We start from the raw sequence: 23,597 nt of genomic DNA, 5'->3' as shown, positions 1-23,597 counted from the left end.
TAAATCCACCCAATTTCAGCAAACATTTTTAGCTTATAATAGTCAACAAATTATTTTTGGAAAATACTCATCATAAGGCAATACTTGGTATTGTAACATGTTTTGGTAAAGATATCCCCATTTAATGTTAATTCAGTTGAATTTCAACCTTGCTCTGTGCATTCAATGTGCGGTGCACTCCTCCACCACATGTACAGATAATAGGTCACATGTACAGTTAATTGCCACTCATTTAAAGTTCAACTCATGGTAAACACAGCCTGTGCAAATTACTCCTATATTTCCACTTTATTCGCATTAGTTCCCCCTATATTCCTATGAAAATTCAATTTTGATCATTGAATATTCCCGGAATTTTGCAACCCTGCGTAGGTCTCCACAAAGGGTGGGATGAATGTGTCCCAAATTTTCTGTGCGCATAGATAATATATTATTACACATTCATGAATACCAACTCAAGTGTGGTCTCTCTCATCTGACCATCTGTGACCTTAGGAGGAGGAGGAGAGTTGCAGTGGGGACCAGGAGGCTGGTGGCCAACCCTCAGAGCCCCAGGCAGTCCCAGCACAGGCCCCCCGGAAGCACCAGCGCAACAGAGAGCACTTTGCTACCATACGCACAGCATCGCTGGTGAGGAATCGCTCCTTGTCTCCATGTCTGTCTGTCTACAGTACTGTATCTATCCATCGAGATATGCTATTCTTAGGTGCTGATTCAATTACGCTGAAAGGGATTGGAACGATTCATGTCAAAAAAATCTGAATAATTTGGTTCACCGCCCCCATGGTTCGGGGCACACGTGTGCACAGATAAATGCTTAGTTTGGCTTGTGATAGTGCTTCTGTAGTGCATTCCCTGTGGACTGTGTGAGCTTCATAACTGGTGATCATATATAGAGGTAACAATATTAGCTATTTTGCTATCAAGAAGCACATGTTGCATGTTGCAACATGCATGTTTAAAGTCGGGGTATATTGAAAATAGATGCGTTTTTCACACCACAGACAAATGTGTTATTAACCACCCAGCCAAATTTGAATGATTATAAATGTTAATAACTGTTATAAAGCCCAGCTCAAAAATAGCTCATCTTGCTGCTCAGACCATTTCTCAGGATTGCGGGGGTGTGGTCTGCTTGATTGACCTTTTCAGCTCAACTGCCATTTTATTAAATTTTTCCATTCAATATCTTAAACATTTGCTATATACATTTGCTACCACATCTATCAAATGGACTTTGCTTGGTTATAAAGATTGAGTAATCGACTAACTAGCAAACTAGGTTAGACCACCCACATTTGTGTTTGTATTTAACTACCTCCCGGAGTATGGCACTAATCTTTAGCATTTCCATTCACATACGGTACATGAAACGGTTAGCATTAGCTTTGCCATGCTACACTTTTGAGCTACTCTGGGAGAACCATGCTAAGGCGCTCTAGTAGTAATCCACTAACTCCACAATTCAGTACTACATAGTTCAGTCTTTTCACATGTTTTCAGCAACTATTTAACTTTTAAACAATGTGGGAAAACCTTCTTTTTGAATCTTCCTAATGTTTTGATCTAATCAATTCCCAACCTCATTGTATTTTTATATAACATAATTAAATTATCGTCAGATACCATCGCGCTTGTACTCGGTTCTTGTCTGTCATCGATACAGACTATGAGTATTTTAGCCCTGCATCGTACCGATACCTGCTAACGGTATGGACGTCGATGCACCTCTAGATTGAACTGTCCTCCCGTGTCCTCAAGGTGACCCGCGAGATGAAGGAGCATGAGCAGGACTCTGAGCTGCGGGAGCAGATGTCGGGCTACAAGCGCATGAGACGGCAGCACCAGAAGCTCTTGGAGGCCCTGGAGAGCAAACTGAAGGGGGAGATGGACGAGCACAGGCTGAGGCTGGACAAAGAGCTGGAGAGCCAGAGGTACACCTTCAGCCAGGAGATCGAGAAGCTGCTGAAGAAACACCAGGCCGCCATGGAGAAAGACGTACGTAGCAGGCAGACAGGGAGCAACCACATCATATGGTATAGCAGTCTACATGTTAGTCTACAGGGTGTGTGTGTGTGTGTGTGTAGCCTACTTATGACTCTTGATAAGAGGTTGTATCAAAAATATATACCCTAAAAGTCAAAGAACTTTGGGTCACAAAATAACTGACATGTACAGTATGCTTTTGTTTCTCTCTCGACTGCAGGTGAAGACGTTTTCCAACGATGAGAAGAAGTTCCAGCAGCACATCCAGGTACAGCAGAAGAAGGAGCTCAGCAGCTTCCTGGAGTCCCAGAAGCGGGAGTACAAACTACGCAAGGAGCAGCTCAAAGAGGTACACCCACTACTACACCATACACCAACACCACTACTACAGCCACACTACTACACCACTACAGCCACACTACTACACCACTACACCAACACCACTACTACAGCCACACTACTACACCACTACAGCCACACTACTACACCACTACAGCCACACTACTACACCACTACAGCCACACTACTACACCAACACCACTACAGCCACACTACTACACCACTACAGCCACACTACTACACCAACACCACTACAGCCACACTACTACACCACTACAACCACACTACTACACCAACACCACTACAGCCACACTACTACACCACTACAGCCACACTACTACACCACTACACCTACACCACTACAGCCACACTACTACACCACTACAGCCACACTACTACACCACTACAGCCACACTACTACACCCACACCACTACAGCCACACTACTACACCACTACACCAACACCACTACAGCCACACTACTACACCACTACAGCCACACTACTACACCAACACCACTACAGCCACACTACTACACCAACACCACTACAGCCACACTACTACACCACTACAGCCATACTACTACAGCCACACTACTACACCAACACCACTACAGCCACACTACTACACCAACACCACTACACCACTACAGCCACACCACTACACCACTACAGCCACTACTACACCACTACAGCCACACTACTACACCAACACCACTACAGCCACACTACTACACCACTACACCCACACTACTACACCCACAGTACTACACCACTACACCCACACTACTACACCACTACACCCACACTACTACACCACTACACCCACACTACTACACCACTACACCCACACTACTACACCACTACACCCACAGTACTACACCACTACACCCACACTACTACACCACTACACCCACACTACTACACCAACACCACTACAGCCACACTACTACACCAACACCACTACACCACTACAGCCACACCACTACACCACTACAGCCACTACTACACCACTACAGCCACACTACTACACCAACACCACTACAGCCACACTACTACACCACTACACCCACACTACTACACCCACAGTACTACACCACTACACCCACACTACTACACCACTACACCCACACTACTACACCACTACACCCACACTACTACACCCACACTACTACACCACTACACCCACACTCCTACACCACTACACCCACTCTACTACACCATTACACCCCCTCTACTACACCACCCTCTACTACACCACTACACTCACACTACTACACTACTACACCCACTCTACTACACCACTACACCCACTACTACACCACCACACTCACACTACTACACCACTACACCCACTCTACTACACCACTACACCCACTACTACACCACCCTCTACTACACCACTACACCCACACTACTGCACCACTACACCCACACTACTACACCACTATTACACCGCTACACCCACTACTACACCACTACCCCCACACTACTACACCACTACACCAACTACTACACCACTACTACACCACTACACCCACACTACTACACCCACACTACTACACCACTACTACACCACTACACCCACACTACTACACCACTACATCCACTACTACACCCACACTACTACACCACTACACCAATACACCACCATACTCTACTACACCACTACATCCACACTACTACACCACTAGACCACTACACCCACACTACTACACCCACACCACTATGCCCACACTACACCACCACACCACTACCTTGTCAATAACACTGCCATTTTATCCATGCGGCCAGGAGTTGAGTGAGAACCAGTCGACCCCTAAGAAAGAGAAGCAGGAGTGGCTGTCCAAGCAGAAAGAGAACATCCAGCACTTCCAGGTCAGTGACCACTCCTGTGTCATAGGGGTGGGGTAAACATAAAAAAAAGTAAATTTTTCAGTCTTGTGATGGTTTCACCTTTCTCATGAACATATATTCACACTAGCCAGGTGTAGAAAGGGGTTCCTCCATTCACACTAGCCAGGAGTATCGAGCCATGTTGAGGTGAGGGCCTTGTAGACTAGTTTTTTTAATGATGTGCTTATTCTGCAGAATAAATCATGGTTGAGTGAGTTTGCGCGGTCATCATTCCAAACAATGGGAGATCGGAGTGCACCTTTCTAAAATGTCTCCTTGATACTATTGAGAGGTGATGCGTCCAGAGTTGTGATGTTGTGGTGTTGTGATGTTGTGGTGTTCTGGGCTCCCAGGCTGAGGAGGAGGCTAACCTGCTGAGGAGACAGAGACAATACCTGGACCTGGAGTGCCGACGCTTCAAACGGAGGATTCTCATCGCCAGGCACAATGCAGAGCAGGACCTGGCCAGAGAGGTACGCACGCACTACATAGGACACTTTTGGGAACATTGCATTGACTTGCATTCATTCCCTAACTGTAACCATAACCTTAACCGTAGCAACTACTTAACCATAAAATTAGCTTTGTCCCCAATTGGACAAGCTGTCCTCAATCAACTGGATTGTAGTCTAGAATGCCTCCCCGATATGTCAGAAATACATTACCTTAGCAGGCTAAATAACTTTTGTTGGCAAACTAATCTATTCTAGTTTGTATGGTGTATTACATCCGGTTGTAATTGAAAGCTGTAACAGTATGGCCATATTGTAATCAGTTGGTAACTGTAGGCTATACAGCTAATGTCAATAACTCAGCCAACTGCTACTGAGAACATACTGTTGTTGAGAGACTGCATAAGTATTACCAGACATATGGATCAGACAGTATTATCACCCAATATAAATGATATATTGTTATCAGCAAAAGGAACATATACATATTGGTCCTCATTCTCGAACGTGTTCGTAAGTACCTTTGTAAATATCTTGGTCAAAACTTCATACCAACAGATTTACAAAAATCCTCCTCCGGATTCCTGAACGTGTGAAACGGTCCCTGTATCTGGCCAAAATCTTCGCAGCTGGGTTCCCATGAATTAAATACGTCACTCATTATTAAACTGGAATGCGCATTCTCGTTCAGAAAATTTGCATACAGATACGCCCCGTCAGCTCCTTATAAGGTCAATGAGGCATGTGCAAAACGTAGAGGGCCATATGCAAAACAGCAGAGGTTCGGCATCTGCACCATGCTGATCCATTTAACAGGTAGTGTGGAAGCAATTTGCGACTGATCTCAAAATGAGATTAGATTCAAATGTATTGTTATTATACAGCACAAGTACAATACACCATCCAACTGTGGATAAATTCATGCGTGGAGAAATGGCTTAGTGAGGCAGCCTCAGCGCACAAGCACACACATGTACTGTATATGTGCAAAATTAATCGTTCTAGCAAAGTAGGCTTCTATTATTCTAATTACTTGTTTTATTAGGTATTATAGTAGTAAGTCCTAATTTAGAACATGACATATTAGGCGGTTAGGTGGCGTAGCGGAGATTGCGTTCGTCACCAACCCCGGAGCTGTGGGCTGGATTCGCCTGTTCGAATCCAGCTCACAGCTCCGGGGTTGTCACCAGCTTGGCTGGCCGTTCACACTAATACAATTGGCTGTATTAGAGGGTGGGAGAAGCTGGCGGGGTGGGTCCGGGTCGTTATAAACAGCGACTCCTACAGTTCGGTCGGGGCGCCTGCTAAGCGCGGATAGGACCTGAGTGGGATAGTGTGATCCTTCCACACGCTACGCCCTCTCAGGGAGGATCCGCGCTGCCAGGTGAAAAGAAGCGGTTGATTGGCTGGACGTGTGTCGGAGGAAGCAAGTTATAGCCTCCACTCTCCCAGATGATCTGACTGTGGGGGGTAAGTGCGCAGCGACCAGGAAGGGGATTGGGAATTGGCATACGACTAACATTGGGATGGGAGAAAATTGGAGGAAAAATGGAGGGGGAAAAAGATATAAAAAAAAAAAAAAAAAAAAAAAGAACATGACATATTAGCATGACATCTCATTTAGTAATGTCAATACTGACATCAGTATTGACATTACTAAATGAGATGTCATGTATGTGTGCTCGTGTGCTGAGGTTCTGTAGTATCGGCAATCCCCAATGACTTGTCCCAGAGAAAGCTGTTGAAAACAGGGCACACACCGGTCTGTCTGACTTACCTTTTCGAATTCGAATTCGGAAATCCTACAATGAATTCACCATTCCTTGGTAACTTTTACCTATGTCCGTTCGAGAGTGAGGACCATTGTTTATAAGCAGCTATTTCTTTGTCCGAGACAGAAATAATTGTCTTATATTTATAGCAATAACGTTTTGTTGTATTGGAAATGTAAGCTCCCACATATCAAAATCCGTATCTGAGCCAATAAAACACATCATATCTCTCTCTCTCTCTCTCTCTCTCTCTCTCTCTCTCTCTCTCTCTCTCTCTCTCTCTCTCTCTCTCTCTCTCTCTCTCTCTCTCTCGCTCTCGCTCTCTCTCTCTTGGTCCTGTGTGTTAGGAGCTGAACAAGCGTCAGACCCAGAAGGACCTGGAGCACGCCATGCTGCTCAGGCAGCACGAGTCGATGCAGGAGCTGGAGTTCCGGCACCTGGGGTGCCTCCAGAAGGCGCGTGCAGAGCTCTTCAGGACGCAGCACCAGACGGAGCTCACCAACCAGCTGGAGTACAACAAGAGGAGGGAGAGGGAGCTGCGCCGCAAGCACGTTATGGAGGTCCGGCAGCAGCCCAAGAGCCTCAGGGTACATGATGTGCACACACTCTAGGGCTGCTCCATTATTATATAATCAATTATTTTTCTCCTTAATTGGCTGATATCAATCCCCGTCTCCTGAGCCGTTCAGCCATTGTGTAGCGTTATGTGTGCCTGGTGCCAGTGTATAGCAGCCATTGAGCTTGCATAGCCCAAGGTTGGGTGCTACCAGTGGTGGTGAAGGTGGGGAGCTTTGAGTGTCTAGAAGCGCTATATAAATGTAATGAATTATTATTATTATTATTTGGATTGATATTGAAATCACAATTATGAATCGTGATTATTCATTGATTTGAGGACATCGTATGACGACGACTGAATTCGTTTTACCTTTCTTCTCGATCAAAGCCTGCCTTCGCTGTCAATTTCCACAAGTTTGATTTGATTGAAGTTTATTTCAAATATGAAACATAACAAACAAACATCAAGTACATATATAGCCTTAAGCTGTTCAAATAATAAATTATATTTTTACATATTTGAAAAGCAGTGGGAAGAAGCATAAACTTATTTAATCCCACCCCTATTTACTCATCAGAACATACTATATTTTATTTACTAATTCATACATTACTAGACTTATATTGAAAATGAACTTAGTTTAATAATAAAAAAGATTTACACACATTTGCAGTGTGTAATTCCATAGTTAAGTATTTATAGGCACTTTCTCTTGGCAATGTGAGTGGGTTTCTTCATTGAGCACTTATCCTTATCGTCAGGGCATAACATTTTGTGTTTATATTCTAAATAAAACATGCTCAAACTGTTTGAAAAACAAGATCAACTGCAGATATAACTTATGAAACTACTGTAGCAATCTCGCCAATAAACACACAGTCCACAGGTTGTATAAAGTTTACAAATGTATCGGTTTATTGAAATGAACATTATTAATAGTGACTGACACAGCAGAATGTATTTGTTTATGTAAATAAACATGATTAATGGGTGAATGTGAGACGTAGGTTGTTAAACGCTTTGGATAAAAGCATTAAATAAATGCTGTCCATTTACCATTTATAGCACTGCTCCTATCGCTCAAGGTCTTAATTTTCTTCATCCTTTCAACCCAGTCCAAAGAAATGCAGATCAAGAAGCAGTTCCAGGACACGTGTAAGACCCAGACGCGGCAGTACAAGGCCTTGAGGAACCACCTGCTGGAGTCCATGGCCAAGGTCGACCACAAGGCCGTGCTGAAGAGGCTCAAGGAGGAGCAGACCAGGAAGCTGGCCATTCTGGCCGAACAGTACGACCACTCCATCAATGACATGCTGTCCACACAGGCTGTGAGTTCCTGTCCCATCTTTTGGGGGGGGGGGGGGGGGGGGGAGTCACTACCATGATATTACCATCGGCGATACCATTCTCATTTACTTTTAGTTTAGATAGTATGACTAGATAGTATGCCTTTTTCATGCTAAATGTTTTTTCCAACAATTATATTTGAAAAGAAAATCCACATCCTAAATTAGCTTAATCTAAAGTGATTTTAATCGGAGGGTAGGTAGGTGGATAGGTAGGTAGGTAGGTGGGTGGATAGGTAGGTAGGTGGGTGGGTGAATCTCCTTTGTCTTGTCATGTCTGTTTCATCCTCCCTATTTTTTTTATATACAGTAATTTTCGGACTATAAGGCGCACCTGAATATAAGCCGCAGCAGCAAAATTGAATGATGTGTACATATATAAGCCGCAGGTGTTTTAATGTTTAATTACCATATGTAAGGGTTCGTGCACAGAGGCGATTGTCGGGAAAGAGATGGCTGTTTGAGGAAGCTCCCATTTATTAACATTTTTGTTTAAACAGTAACGGTAGCTAGGTACAAACGTTAGCTCACAGAACGATAGCCACGTTAGTTAGCCAGCGCCAGCTAGGTACTAACGCCAGCTCACAGAACGATAGCCACGTTAGTTAGCCAGCGCCAGCTAGGTACTAACGCCAGCTCACAGAACGATAGCCACGTTAGTTAGCCAGCGCCAGCTAGGTACTAACGTTAGCTCACAGAACGATAGCCACGTTAGTTAGCCAGCGCCAGCTAGGCACTAACGTTAGCTCACAGAATGATAGCCACGTTAGTTAGCCAGCGCCAGCTAGGCACTAACGTTAGCTTACAGAACGATAGCCACGTTAGTTAGCCAGCGCCAGCCGGGTACTAACGCCAGCTCACAGAACGATAGCCAGTTAGCCAGCGCCAGCCAGGTACTAACGCCAGCTCACAGAACGATAGCTACGTTAGTTAGTCAGCGCCAGCCAGGTACTAACGCCAGCTCACAGAACGATAGCCACGTTAGTTAGCCAGCGCCAGCCAGGTACTAACGCCAGCTCACAGAACGATAGCCACGTTAGTTAGCCAGCGCCAGCTAGGTACTAACGCCAGCTCACAGAACGATAGCTACATTAGTTAGCCAGCGCCAGCTAGTTACTAACGCTAGCTCACAGAACGATAGCCAGTTAGCCAGCACCTGCGAAATCTAATGCCAAACTGATGATATCAGGAGCTATCAGTAGCTAGATAACATTAGACAACGCCTCATGCATTAATAAACTAAAGTGAATAGTTCGTTGACTGGGTCATTTTGTTTAATGCTTCAGTTATGTTGAAAGAGGAGCTCTGAGCTGCTCATACATTAGACTCTTGCCGTAATGGTTTGTTGACGTGGGTCTGTGAGGGGGAGGAGGAGGGGCAAGGCGTGCACTGCTGCAGCAGATTTAGGAGTCTGATCTGACGGTCACAGAGCTGAGGGAGCGCGCCCAGTTAGCTGTAAAAATCCATAGATTAGCCGCACCGTTATATAAGCCGCAGGGTCGAAAAATGGGGGAAAAAGCTGCGGCTTATAGTCCGAAAATTACGGTAGATTCAAAGCACAAAGCACCTCATATACCAGCAACAGGTCATTCAATCTTGTGAATTAGTGTGTCCTTGTTTTCTCTCTCCCCCACGGTGCCTCTGCCCTCAGCTACGGCTGGACGAGGCCCAAGAGGCAGAATGTCAGGTACTGAGGATGCAGCTGCAGCAGGAGCTGGAGCTCCTGAACGCCTACCAGAGCAAGATCAAGATGCAGACGGACGCCCAACACGACAAGGAGAGGAGGGACCTGGAGCAGAGGGTCTCCCTGCGGAGGGCTCTGCTGGAACAGAAAGTATGTATTTTGAAGGGAGAAATGTCACACACTCCAACAGGGTTCGAAATTAACGGGGGCTTGGGGCAAAATGCACTCGAAAATGGACCAAATGCCCTCGAAAATCAGTTAATGGGGACAAAAAAAGCCCCAGACAGTTTACTAATTATATATATAATTATATATATATGCTCTACAGTGCTCGCATTTCACTCGCATTTGCCCCTAAAATGTGTGTGCGAACCGGAAAAATAATTTACTTGCATAGTGTGCGAGTGAAGATTACAAACTCAGTAGTGCTTTTTTCGCTCCGCTGCTAATCGTTCAGAAACTACAAGTCCCACATTCCACAAGTCGCATAAACGTTCCAATCACAGTAGAGTTTTCTGTGGTGACGCGACTGGTTTCATGAGAGAAATGAAACGATAACACAGTACGCGCTGGAAAAGAAAGTCACGTTACCGGCATAAGTAAGTTATACATTCAGACAACGCTATAAATTCAGCCAGCCATGAAGCCCATTAATTTTTATTTTGAGCGAAAGAGGAATCCGGCGAGGCAGCTAATGTTACTGTATAACGCTAGCGAAGTTAGCACAGCCAGTGACTTTGGTGGTGTGACGGTTGTGTGCTATTGCACAGATGTGTGTCCCGTTCCCGTTTGCACACGCACATACACACACACGCACACAGTAAGCCATTGCTGGGAACAGAGGCATAGTGAGGGAAGTGGGGGCTGAGAATATCTGTGTGTGTGTGTGTCTCGCTCTCTCTCCCTCTCTACATCTCTCTCCAAAAGGAAGATATTGATTCACAGTAGCTATAGTATAAATTATAGCTCAGTAGCTGTAACAGAATAATTGCATTAACTATTATTCAATAGCGTTTCAATTATAATGAATTAAATAATTGTATAAGGCGGCTGGGTGGCGCAGCGGACTAAGCGCTCGTCACCAACGCAAGAGACACTGGTATCGAATCCTGCTGTCAGCGTTGCCTCCGGCTTGGCCGGCCGTCATACTGGCTCAATTGGCAGAGTCAGCGGGAAGGAAGCCGGTGGGTGGGTCCGGGTCGTTGTAAACAGCGACTCCTACAGTTCGGTCGGGCAGCCTGCACAGCGAGTGAAGGATCTGGAGGGAGGTAGTGTGACCTTCCACACGTTACACTCTCCCAGTGAGAGTCCGCGCTGCCAGGTGAAAAGAAGCGGTGGGCTGGGTACACATGTGTCGGAGGAAACATGTGATAGTCTCCGCCCTCCCAGACCGACGGTAGGGGGTAGAGTGCGCAACGACCAGGATTGGAAGTTGGCATAACGACTAACATTGGGAGGGGAGAAAAACGGAAAAAGAAGGCGGAAAAAGATTATTAAACAAAAAAAATAATAATAATTGTATAAATAATTTTTCATGTTCTGTCATCTAATAATATATTCCATTACCTTTACTATCTGGATCAAAGTCAAGATGTTGGTATCATGACAACACTACAACATGCATAAGCAGCTTGACAACTGATATCCTTTGCGTCTAGTAGGCATGGGCCAATGTGTGATTTTGGTGGTATATTTGCACAGATGTTTGGCCCTTAGTATGCACACGCACAGTATAATATGCATGTAATAAATAGTTTGTTAATAAACTCTGTGTTACTTAAAGAAATTTAGGAGCACAGTGAAAATTGTTCGTGTGCTCCTAAATTTGTATGTGCTCCTTGGGGAAAAAGGTTAGCGTAGAGCCCTATATATGGAGACATTAACATTACGTTTTCAAACATAGGGACGAAGACTGTAAAAAAAATTAAAATACAGCGATTTGTGCCACCAAGACAGCCACAGCCACAAAAATGGCATATGGTAAGTGTCGACAATGTTTTATAATTTTTATGTACATTTTCATCATAAAAATTCAGTGCCCCCGAAAATCAATTAAGGGGGGCAAAAAAAGCCCTGGAAAAAAAGTGTATTTCTAACCCTGCGCTCCAACCAACCCACACAAAAGGTTGTAGGCACAATCTGGTGGAACAATGTGGAACGCCTTACCCACAGCCATAAACAAATTTGAATCCCAACCCACCTTCAAAACCGCTCTCAAAAGAGCACCTACGGGAGGCTGCAATTCGAAACTGGCCACCGTAAATGTCCAACCCCCCCCCCCCCCCCCCCCCCCACCCCTTCCTAATGTAAAGTTTCCTCCCCATCGTATGTATATATTTTCTGTTAGAATCTCTGTTTAACAGTAATAATAATAATGGATTGGATTTATATAGCGCTCTTCGTGACACCCCAGAGACTCCAGAGCGCTTACAGAGTCCATTATTCGTTCATACACAGTCATACCGGTGGTGGTAAGCTACAATTGCAGCCAACTGTGTATGTTGTGTATGTCATAAATGTCATTATGAATTGAAAATGGGGGACCCTGATGTAAACAAGACAAACGTCTTTCTCTGGTCTGCATCCCCTTAACAATTGTGTGTATTGAGCCGTACTGTATTGTACCCATTCTGCAATCTGTTAATAAAGTTTTCAATCAATCAATCAATGGTGCTCTGAGTGTAGGGCAGTCCTGAATAGAAGGCAAACTTCAGAGAGACTTACAGATTACAGTCGGAATGCCTCCGTTACCATTACAATCAACGACAGCACAGGTCATGACAGCAGTCACAAAGTATTGCCATATATCCATGTGTTCTACTTCGCACCAAATCTCTGAAGAGAGTTCAATTGTGTGTGTGTTTCACTTGTAGCCAAATGACTACACTCCTGTTGCTTTTTGGCCAGTAATCTGGCAGAGATGGTGGGCACCGTGCTGAACCCCAAAGCGCACTTTAGAGCTAGCGGTGCTGCTACTGTAGCTCTGATCAAATGAAATGTGTTGGACTATGTGAAACAAGGAGAAAGGGAAAAAACGTATTTAAATTGCCTTGTGTGAACTGAAAGAAATGTTTTTCTTTTTTTTCCGTCGTCCAGATCGAGGAGGAGATGCTCTCCCTGCAGAACGAGCGTCTGGAGCGTATCCGCTCACTGCTGGAGCGCCAGGCCAGGGAGATTGAGGCATTCGACTCCGAATCCATGCGGCTGGGCTTTAGCAATATGGTCCTCACCAACCTGGCCCCCGACTCCCAGGGGAGCTGGGGGGGAGGAGGGGGAGGAGGACAGGGGGCTCAGGGGAGCGGCAACTGGCCCGGAGGAGGAGGAGGAGGAGGAGGAGGGGGCAGCCACCATAGTCACCACCACCAAGGAGGCTCCAGCTCTCAGCAGCCCTGGGGTCACCCCATGTTGGCTGGGGGCCCGCCTCCCTGGAGCCTCCACCACCCTGGAGGGGGCAGTCAGAGGGGGAGTGGGGGAGGTGCAGGAGGGGTGAGAAACAGCCCCCAGGCCATGAGGAGGACGTCATCGGGGGGGAGGAGTGAACAGGGCATGAGCAGGAGCGCCAGCATCACCTCCCAGATCTCCAACGGATCCCACCTGTCATACACCTAGACCGCCCCCACACACACGCAGACATCTGAAACAGACAAACACGCACTCGCCTACAAAGGACGCAATTGTCATGTATTTCTTTTTCACCAACACCGTACACGCACTACATGCACTACACAAACAAAATGTGTTTTCTACAGTACATCTGAAACTGTTTCTGCTCACTTCTCCCATCACCACTACTCTCTCTCTCTGATGTACTGCTAACGGGACTGTGGAAACCCAGAAGACTCTTAAGGCTAATCCATAATGATAGGGGCCATAATACGCAGTATGTCATAGTGTGTTAGTGTTGTTTCTTTTGCTGTAGTCTATTTTGTTATTTTATGTTGTTTTTTTGTCATCTCACAAACTTCGTTTGCCATGCGTTTTTCATGCCATCATATACGTTAATAGAATTCTGGTGCTACAATATGGAGTACTGTGAGGAATGGTCGTGCTAAAATGCAACAAGTTTCTTTTTTTATTTTATTATTATTAATAAGTCTGATGACTTATCCCAGTGCCAATGAACTTAGAACAGAGCCCCATTGGGCGTATCCCCATGGCAAGGTGTGGGAACACTCGCAGCTTCAGATTTTAGAATTGTATTTTAATAAACCCAACTTGGCGTTACTGTACCGGGCAGCTTCAAGAGGCTCATGTTGGAGGGGCGGGGAGCAGGAGAAGTTGTGAAGCGGGAGATTTAATGTCGAGGGAGCAATTTGTCACAGAAAGCCAGAGAAGGGTTTCAGAGCAGTTGAGGGTGAGGCGGACACTTTGGAGGGGAAACGGAATGTGCTAAGATGGTGAGGACTCGACAGTAACGTAATCTTTGGGTGTATCTTGGGAAGCACTGGTGTGTTTTACAGTATGTTGTATTGGGATACTGTCTTGAGTCTGCAAAGAGGCCAAAAGCGAGGACAGAGAGAGAGAGGGGAGATATTTCGCTATCGTGGTCGTTGATGCCAACTGGTATTTTCATAGATTCGTAGATTTAAAATATTCTTACGGAAAATAGGATAATATGATTGTCCTGCCAATCGAGTGAGTGCTTTGCCGGGTTTGTTGGGTGAAATAGTAACGTCAACAAAAACTAGCAGTTTTAAGAACCTTTTCAGCTCTGGTCAAATCAAATTTATTTATAAGGCCCGACAACACACGTTAATGTCCCCATGGGCCGATTATTCTCTTGTGTATGGCCAAGCCTTGGGTTTTCCACAGGCCCCTGCATTTCGTTCACACTAGCCCATAGCCAATGTACGACTCGTCAGAGGAATAACATGCCATCGTTGGTCCGTACGCCCTCCCAATAGGCGTTGGTCATCAGCAGCACTTGAACACTGTTAATAGTCTTAAACCTCTTCTCGCTCCGTCGTAACCTTCCTCTGAAGTAATTCCCGTTCTAATCTGGTGCGACTTGATTACTGAAAGTTATGCAGTGGGGAAACTTTCTCTCTGCAAATTTGATCACGCCTACCGTTTTACCTCAAGGACATGAGTCGAGTGGTAGTTAGTCCAGAGAAAAGGGTCTTGCGACTCGAGAATGACATGCACTTTCGCACAGGTCGACACACAAAATATGAATTACACATACATACATTCACACACATGTTTCTCATCCTCCTGTCTTTTTAGTGCCCTCAGCCCTGTACCCTCTTCACACAGGCTGATGGAGGTAGAACAACACAGAGAGAGGGGATCTTTAATTGAGGGAGTAGGATTGGCACAAAGACAAAGTGTAAAGGTGCAAATACTTGTTTTTTTATTTTTAAAGAGCAAAGAAGTATACGCAGATTTTTGGAAGGGAGTAGACGCTTGTAACAGAGTAGACTAACATTGTAACAGAGTAGATGAACATTGAGAAAGGAGTAGCTTCTGGAGTGTACAGTAGGCGGCTGATTGGTTGTTGGGTTTATGACTGCTGAATGTTCTGCTGGGCGGTGATGCTCTGGTCTCCCCTGACATGCCCCTGCAGCCTTCCCCAGTCTGACAGCCTCTCTCGTCTCACCCCGATGGCCCAGCCTATCGGCGTGCTCCAAAAACCTCCCTCCCACCACCACCGACCTCCCTGGACCCCTCCTCCTCCAGTTCCTCTCCTCCTAAACCTGGTGTTCTCCTGAACCTCTCATCTTTCTCAGAAATATCTCTTCAACCAGGTGAAAGGATGTATAAAATAAACTGAAAAAAAAGGCTGCAATGAAACAAAGGTATAAATGTGGAGGTTTTATGGCGAAATGTCGAGAGATTAGACATTATATGCTTTTAAAGGTGGAATGTATGGTAAAATGTGTTAATATTGTATATTTAGAATTTAAAAACATGGAAATCGAATGGATTGCTAAACAAATCAAAGACAAATGAACTACTTGCAACGAGGATACAATGACATGGTTTTCAACAATGGTATATATATATTAAAAAAAACGTACTCAACAGAGGCTGTCTTCACCGTCAAGTTTGCAGCAATTTTACTGCAATAGTGGTCGAGCTAATTATCTTAAAAGACGGTGACGTGTGTCATCGTTCTTTTTTTCCCCCCAATTCATCTTAAAACACAGCACTTTGTTTTAGGCTAAATGAAGATGATTTTGATCATAGGTTGAAATATGCGCCTGTTTCAAATATGCTAATTTTGCATCAGCTGTGACTGGCTAATTTTGCGTGGTTACTGCTCACACCATCCATTTCAGTTTCGCTTTGTTCTTCCCACTTCTCCCAGGCCAAAGAACCATCAACATCAATTGCTCTTTTTTAACTCCTGAATTTGCATGAACTACCAGACTATCCTCAATAAAGATACAGCATGCAGGATGCAACTCCAATTTAAGATGTTTTTTAGTTTCTTTCATTTTTCCTCTCCCTGACCTTTTCTAAAATTAGTTTCAACGTTGCAAACAACACGGTGAAAGCAGCGTCTGTGGTTCTGGAATGGGTCGCTGATGGGCTCTAACTTGGGTCCAATAAAATGGGTTGGACTTTTGATTATGTCATCTTGATGTGTGAAAGATGTACTCTCTCTTCTGTTCCAGTTCTAGACGTTGCATTCTGACGTTCCGTTTGTTTTTTTCTCTCCCTCCACTCAACACTTCTTGAAGCCTGTTGTTTTCCTCGGCACTCTCCTCAAACTAAAATGGTCCAACTCTACTCTTGAACCATTATGCCGTTACTCCCAAATTATTGTTTTGTTTTTCCATCGTTTCTGGTTTCTTTCTATGGTTCAAAGGATGGGTCATTGAATAATTTTTTTTAATCTAGAGGGCCAGATGAGAACCAGTTTTTTTTGGGGGGGGGGGGGGGGGGGGGTAAACCTTTTCTTGCGTTGCCATAACTCCCAAGTCTCGCGAGATGCTCTCGGCAGAGTCTAAGCTTGGACCTCGCTCTCTCAGGACAGAGCAGGACCGAGTACTTTGATTGCACAAAGTGGTTGACCAGATGATGATAATGATGATGTTTCTACTGTGATTGGCCATACCCTAACGAGGGATCGCTGTCATTGGCTGATCGTTGGGTGGGAGGCAGGGTTACGTCTCTGTACAGTCTTGTTTATCAGTATTCCTTTATCTCTCCTGTCATTGGTGGATCTTACTGTTTTATTCTCCCTAGTCCAGAGACCTGTATTAACCTGTATTAAACTGTATAGATTGTGCAAAAAAAAAAGCTGAATGTCTGACAGATTACATAAGAGAAAAGCTATTCATTACAGTAAATAAAGTGATTTAAAAATGTATAAAAGAAATTCAGAAACAAAGATTAGGGGATAAATGTATTATTTTGTTTGTAATTACTATTTTTTGTTGGAAGAGGGCTACTGGATAAAGAATCAACTGTAATAAAGTAATTTTAGTATTTCTTGGTCCTGGATGGGTTTTTGTGTGTACAAATTGTATCTAGGAACCTACTCCACCACTCTTAGTATTATAAGGGGGAACCTACTGTATACCACAGTAATGTGCCAGGATGCTATCGGGGAACCACAGTAATGTGCCAGGATACTATCGGGGAACCACTGTAATGTGCCAGGATACTCTCGGGGAACCACTATAATGTGTCAGGATACTATCGGGGAACCACTGTAATGTGCCAGGATACTATCGGTGAACCACTGTAATGTGCCAGGATACTCTCGGGGGAACCACTGTAATGTGCCAGGATACTATCGGGGAACCACTGTAATGTGCCAGGATACTATCGGTGAACCACAGTAATGTGCCAGGATACTATCGGGGAACCACAGTAATGTGCCAGGATACTATCGGGGAACCACAGTAATGTGCCAGGATACTCTCGGGGAACCACTGTAATGTGCCAGGATACTATCGGGGAACCACTGTAATGTGCCAGGATGCTATCGGGGAACCACAGTAATGTGCCAGGATACTATCGGGGAACCACTGTAATGTGCCAGGATACTCTCGGGGAACCACTATAATGTGTCAGGATACTATCGGGGAACCACTGTAATGTGCCAGGATACTATCGGTGAACCACTGTAATGTGCCAGGATACTCTCGGGGGAACCACTGTAATGTGCCAGGATACTATCGGGGAACCACTGTAATGTGCCAGGATACTATCGGTGAACCACAGTAATGTGCCAGGATACTATCGGGGAACCACAGTAATGTGCCAGGATACTATCGGGGAACCACAGTAATGTGCCAGGATACTCTCGGGGAACCACTGTAATGTGCCAGGATACTATCGGGGAACCACTGTAATGTGCCAGGATGCTATCGGTGAACCACAGTAATGTGCCAGGATACTATCTGTGAACCACTGTAATGTGCCAGGATACTATCGGGGAACCACTGTAATGTGCCAGGATACTCTCGGGGAACCACTGTAATGTGCCAGGATACTATCTGTGAACCACTGTAATGTGCCAGGATACTATCTGTGAACCACTGTAATGTGCCAGGATACTATCGGGGAACCACTGTAATGTGCCAGGATACTATCGGGGAACCACAGTAATGTGCCAGGATACTATCGGGGAACCACAGTAATGTGCCAGGATACTATCGGGGAACCACAGTAATGTGCCAGGATACTATCGGGGAACCACAGTAATGTGCCAGGATACTATCGGGGAACCACAGTAATGTGCCAGGATACTATCGGTGAACCACAGTAATGTGCCAGGATACTATCTGTGAACCACTGTAATGTGCCATGATACTATCGGGGAACCACAGTAATGTGCCAGGATACTATCGGGGAACCACTGTAATGTGCCAGGATACTCTCGGGGAACCACTGTAATGTGCCAGGATACTCTCGGGGAACCACTGTAATGTGCCAGGATACTCTCGGGGAACCACTGTAATGTGCCAGGATACTATCGGGGAACCACTGTAATGTGCCAGGATACTATCGGGGAACCACAGTAATGTGCCATTATTCTAACGGAATCAATAATAATGTGCCAGGATTCTGGTCTCCTACATGCCAGGGGAAATATTAGGCTTACTGGCTTCATGTGGGCTCCGCTACACTGAGTATTGCAGGGGTCATATTTTGCTTGCTGTGGCCCAGGATGACCTTTTTGTAGGGAGGGGTGAGCCAGGTGTCATAAGGTTTCAAAGTTCTTCCAAAGGTTTGTGACTTCCGCAATGGCAAGAAGGAACAGTGTAGGGTTCTGGGAGTTATATGGATAGTGCAGATGTAAAAATGGGGACGGATAAATTAATTGCAAAAATGCTAAGTAGCTATCATACTTTGGTGTAACTTACTCTGCTAAAATGTATGGGCTCCCATAGGCTCCCTTCATGTGATGTTTTGTCGCCCTCTATGGGAAGAAGATGCGGAGCTCGAAGAAAATGACAGCTGTCAAAATTGTAAGGGGGGGGGGGGCAGTAGCCCAACAGTCGAAACCTATAATGAACTCCTTTCTGAACATTCTGGACTGGCAGAATAGAAGGCTTGCACGGAATGTGCATGTGGTTATCTTTCTTTCAACGTGGCTGCCTGTATTGACATTGGTAACTTTCTAAAGAAAAGGCGTGATTCCTGTGCAGTGGTAATAACGTTAGAGTACAACATTGGGAAAGCATATTATTGTTCCACACATGACTTGGTTACAAGATCCAAAAAGACACCGAATGTATTACATTTGTGTTGATATATATTTCTAATAATGTCAACACAACCGTTATTTTGCACATAGGCACCGCTGTTTAAAAGTAAATGTTGCGTTTTGAATTGATTGATTGAAAACTTTAACAGATTGCAGAATGGGTAAACATTTTACAATACACAGTACAGCTCAATACACACAATTGTTAAGGGGTTGCAGACCAGAGACAGACTTTCGTCTTGTTTACATCAGGGTCCCTTATTAATCCCTAGTTATTATTACACCCGTTCCTAATGTATGGCTGTCTCCTTCCTCTGCACGGTGCGCACAGAGCAGGCGGGCGCCGGCGGGCCAGGTCACTGACGCGCGACAGAGTGCAGCCCTGAAGAACCGACAGTAGAGTCCGTTCGAAAATAGACAGGAGCGCTCCTCAGTGTGACACCCCTACCCTCCCCTCCCTGCCAGCCCTCTCCCCCTCTCTCTCGCTCTGTCGGGGAGCGTCACGTATAGTTGTTCAGAGGAGCGCCTCTTCAGCAAGTCTGGCCCGACTATTATTGAGAACTGAATCAGAGGGTCGGTTTGTTATAATAACAGAATACACGGGGAGTATCGCCGGGACACTGTCCAGAGGGAAGGGGGCAATAGAATCCGGAGGCTAATATCCCCAAAACCGGAGGTGAGTGTCTCAAATGCCTTCTTCATTGTCACCAGTAGGTATCCCGTTATTATTATTATCAGCGTTGGTGGCGCAGTGTGTGTCATCTTGTGCTGCACTGATGCTTGTTGTGAAGACAGACCCTGGCACTGTGACTGTGCACTTTCCCGGAGACAGGTTTAGAACTTAAGTCGTACAGTAATAATGGAGCACGTTGTACAGTGAGGGTGAGACTCCCCTCCTCCTCTGTCACAAAACGCCAATGTTCCCTGGAGTGCACATGTTCCTGTTTGCATAGGATCATATGTAATGTGGGTTAGCCTGAGTGACAATAGTGCCCTTTACTCTGGTGTTTGCTATTTTTTATTTTTATTTTATTTATTTCATTAGCCCATGGAACTATTTGGGATCGTAAGAATATGCTGCCTAGTGGCCGGGTGGGAGGAGGGGTGGGACGGGGTGGGACAGGGCAGTCTGGCATGTCTATATTAGGAAAGTGACCGTGTCATTCTTTCTCTCTGTCTCGGCTACCGAGTCCCATGCTATGTATGTGCTAGGAAGGGGGAGCTATCACATACACTTGAATAAGGAATACACAATAAACAATTCAAACCCCAGACTATACACAAAAGAAGAATCCCAGTTTAGGCATAGAAGATAATATTTGTCTTTGTTCAATTTAGAGTATAGGCCTACAGATTTGTTGACCAAGTTGATAATCAGTCAGGAATATTATGCCAAAAGTTTAGTCTATAGGAAAATTATTTTGCAGAATGGAAATGATGGTCATAATATGACAACACAAACACCAACCATTATAGGCGAACATAAATGGGCCTCTATGTCATTGGAATGCAATTCCTTGATAACAGGGAAATTCCAGGAAAGATATGGGTCCTCTCGTGAGTCGTGTGGGTCATCTGATGGGCCAAAGTCATGAAGGCACTGCCTGAATGTAAAGACCAATAGTATCTTCCTGCTTGGTCATGAAGTCAACGCAACATGTAAATTAGGCTATTGTTAGGACATTCATTTTAAATAAGTGCATGGCAGATCTAATACGCCTTTAAAGTTGTCCCATTTTTTACATTTGAATAACCCCTACCTCTTCAAATTGGTTCATGTGATAGTGAACTGACTCCAGTCGTGATGCTATGTTGGACTCTTTTAATTTGTATCATATTCTGTCTTATTATTTTCTAGGGCTGTTGTGACTGACCGATCATTTGAGTTCATTAGTATCCACTTTGATAGAACTACAACCTCTGCATTCTATTCTATTGGGTGTGATCTGCAGGGATTTAAACTGGCCTAGGTCCAGGTGTGTGTCAGTGTGTGTGTGTGTGTGTGTGTGTCGTGCGTCAGTCTTATAAGCAAATTAGCTAAATAAAAAAAAAAAAAATCCAGACATATAGATGTACTCATAACATGCTTTGAATTAGCTATGGGTCATTCTCTATGTATGTACATGGATATTGTGATACTTCTATCTCCATTCATTGTCTTGTCTATCCGATATTTGTTGAAATATTTTGAATATCTACTGTATATTAGCCTGCCATTCATATTCATACAGTCCATATGGTTGAACTGTGGCCTATTTGGTTGTTATACTGTCTTTTTCCGCTCACTCTGTCTGTATGTCTGTCTGTCTGTCTGTCCAACATTTATGTTTGGCTGTCACACAGTGTTTGGTGGGACAATCAACTATTTATATCTATGCTCTATTCTAGAAGGTGTCTCTTGTGTTTTCAGGACTTAGAGCCCCTCTGGCACATTGCCTGGGAGAGCAACATGACAGCCAGATATCAGAAACAACCACATACTGTACCACTGAGAGTGTTAGGGTAGCGTTTAACCTGAGCCCAAGAGCAGGAGAATGGAGCGGTTTAGGTTGTTTAATACCAAGGTACCATGCAGACAGGGTAACAGAATGAACAGGAATGTGCGACAGGTGCGAGCAGGAGCACTCCTCGTGATCCACGGGAACGTCCAGGCGGGTGGTGTCTCGGGAGACAGCGTAGACCGAGCGGCAGGCGATCCTGGGCACAGGGAGACAGGGTTAGGACAAGGCAGAGAAACAGACAAGGCAGAGAAACAGACAAGGCAGAGATACAAACAGAGCAGCAGGTAGGTCACATCCTCGTACCTAGGTAGGTGTAGCAACACTCGGACAGTGAGTGGCAGGAAACGTAGGGCTCATATCAGAGCCGGTGATGAGCAGACGAGTCTCAGGTGCGTCGATTGATCCCAGGTGACAGCGTGTGGAAGCTGGAGTAGGAAGCTGCCCATATAAGGGCGTGGAAGTGACAGGAGAGAGAGAGGCCCTGGCCGTGGTTTATTTTACTGTTGTGAAGCACTGTTGGCTGCGAATCTTGTATGGTGCTATACAATTGAAGTGTATTATTGTTATTATCATTATTATTATTATTACCATAAAATAACATGTAGAAAGTTAGAACAATATAGGCCTATTGCAAAAATATGAATATAATTATTAATATTATAGACACAATGGAATACAATCATAATACAACAATATAAGACACTGCTGCAGAATAGTATATTACTGACCAAAAAAACTTTACTTTAAGTGAGAAGTTTGCGCCAAAAGCTGCAAAAGAGAAGAAATTCAAGCATCGATTCTACACCAAGACCAAAGCCCTTCAGCTCTTTATTAAGGAATTGACCTATCTCAAACCCTGCACTCTTTTCTTGATCCTCCAATTACAACTGTTGCTTCCCTGACATTTGGCCTGATGGTGGCGCTAGAGGAAAGGTCATGGGGTCACCAAAATCAATAGACTTCTTCCTATATGGGTCATGAATGTGCACCCCAAATTGTAAAATATTTGAATGCGATACACTCATTTTAAGGTTGAAGGTTTGGCCTAATGGTGGTGCTAGAGGAAAGTTTATAAGGTCACCAAAACCAATAGAGATCATCGTACAGCAGTCATGAATATGTACAACAAATATTAGACCAATCAGCCTTGTAGATGGCAATATATAGTTGCGGACGGAAAGACAGACTTGCAACCGACCACATTATCAAAGATTGACAGTAAAGGAGAGAGGACAAGAAATATGATGGTAAGATTTCAATCATGTTCACATCCATTACAGAAGATAATAATAAAAAAAAGTCAACAAAACAATATAATTTTAAAGAATCAGACAAATCATATCGTTCAGCCTGAAAAGTGGATCAGATCTCTCAGTCTTGTCTATGGGAAGCAATAA

The 23,597-nt window shown here is 44.6% G+C and overlaps 2 protein-coding genes across 3 annotated transcripts in view; both read left to right on the top strand.

Annotated features, from left to right (window-relative positions):
- The window catches only part of taok1b (TAO kinase 1b), a 126,339-nt gene extending 109,440 nt beyond the window's left edge, over window positions 1–16,899 (top strand). For both annotated transcript variants that reach the window (XM_084320750.1, XM_084320751.1), the window contains 9 exons: window positions 496–630; window positions 1,762–1,998; window positions 2,207–2,335; window positions 4,118–4,201; window positions 4,573–4,692; window positions 6,791–7,030; window positions 8,118–8,330; window positions 10,000–10,182; window positions 13,129–16,899. In XM_084320750.1, coding sequence (XP_084176876.1) covers window positions 496–630; window positions 1,762–1,998; window positions 2,207–2,335; window positions 4,118–4,201; window positions 4,573–4,692; window positions 6,791–7,030; window positions 8,118–8,330; window positions 10,000–10,182; window positions 13,129–13,641 — 1,854 coding nt within the window. In that variant the 3' untranslated portion in view covers window positions 13,642–16,899. The remainder of the gene's footprint in view (window positions 1–495; window positions 631–1,761; window positions 1,999–2,206; window positions 2,336–4,117; window positions 4,202–4,572; window positions 4,693–6,790; window positions 7,031–8,117; window positions 8,331–9,999; window positions 10,183–13,128) is intronic.
- Window positions 16,900–20,260: 3,361 nt separating this feature from the next.
- Window positions 20,261–23,597, top strand: part of coro6 (coronin 6) — a 94,805-nt gene continuing 91,468 nt past the window's right edge. The window contains exon 1 of the mRNA XM_084320755.1: window positions 20,261–20,375. The gene's annotated coding sequence lies outside the window, so the exon portion shown is untranslated. The remainder of the gene's footprint in view (window positions 20,376–23,597) is intronic.

Source organism: Notolepis coatsorum, assembly GCF_963971535.1.
Source record: "Notolepis coatsorum genome assembly, chromosome: 8".
Classification (NCBI taxonomy): domain Eukaryota; kingdom Metazoa; phylum Chordata; class Actinopteri; order Aulopiformes; family Paralepididae; genus Notolepis; species Notolepis coatsorum.
The sequence above is the reverse complement of the archived record's forward strand: the minus strand, read 5'-3'. Positions and strand labels throughout refer to the sequence as shown.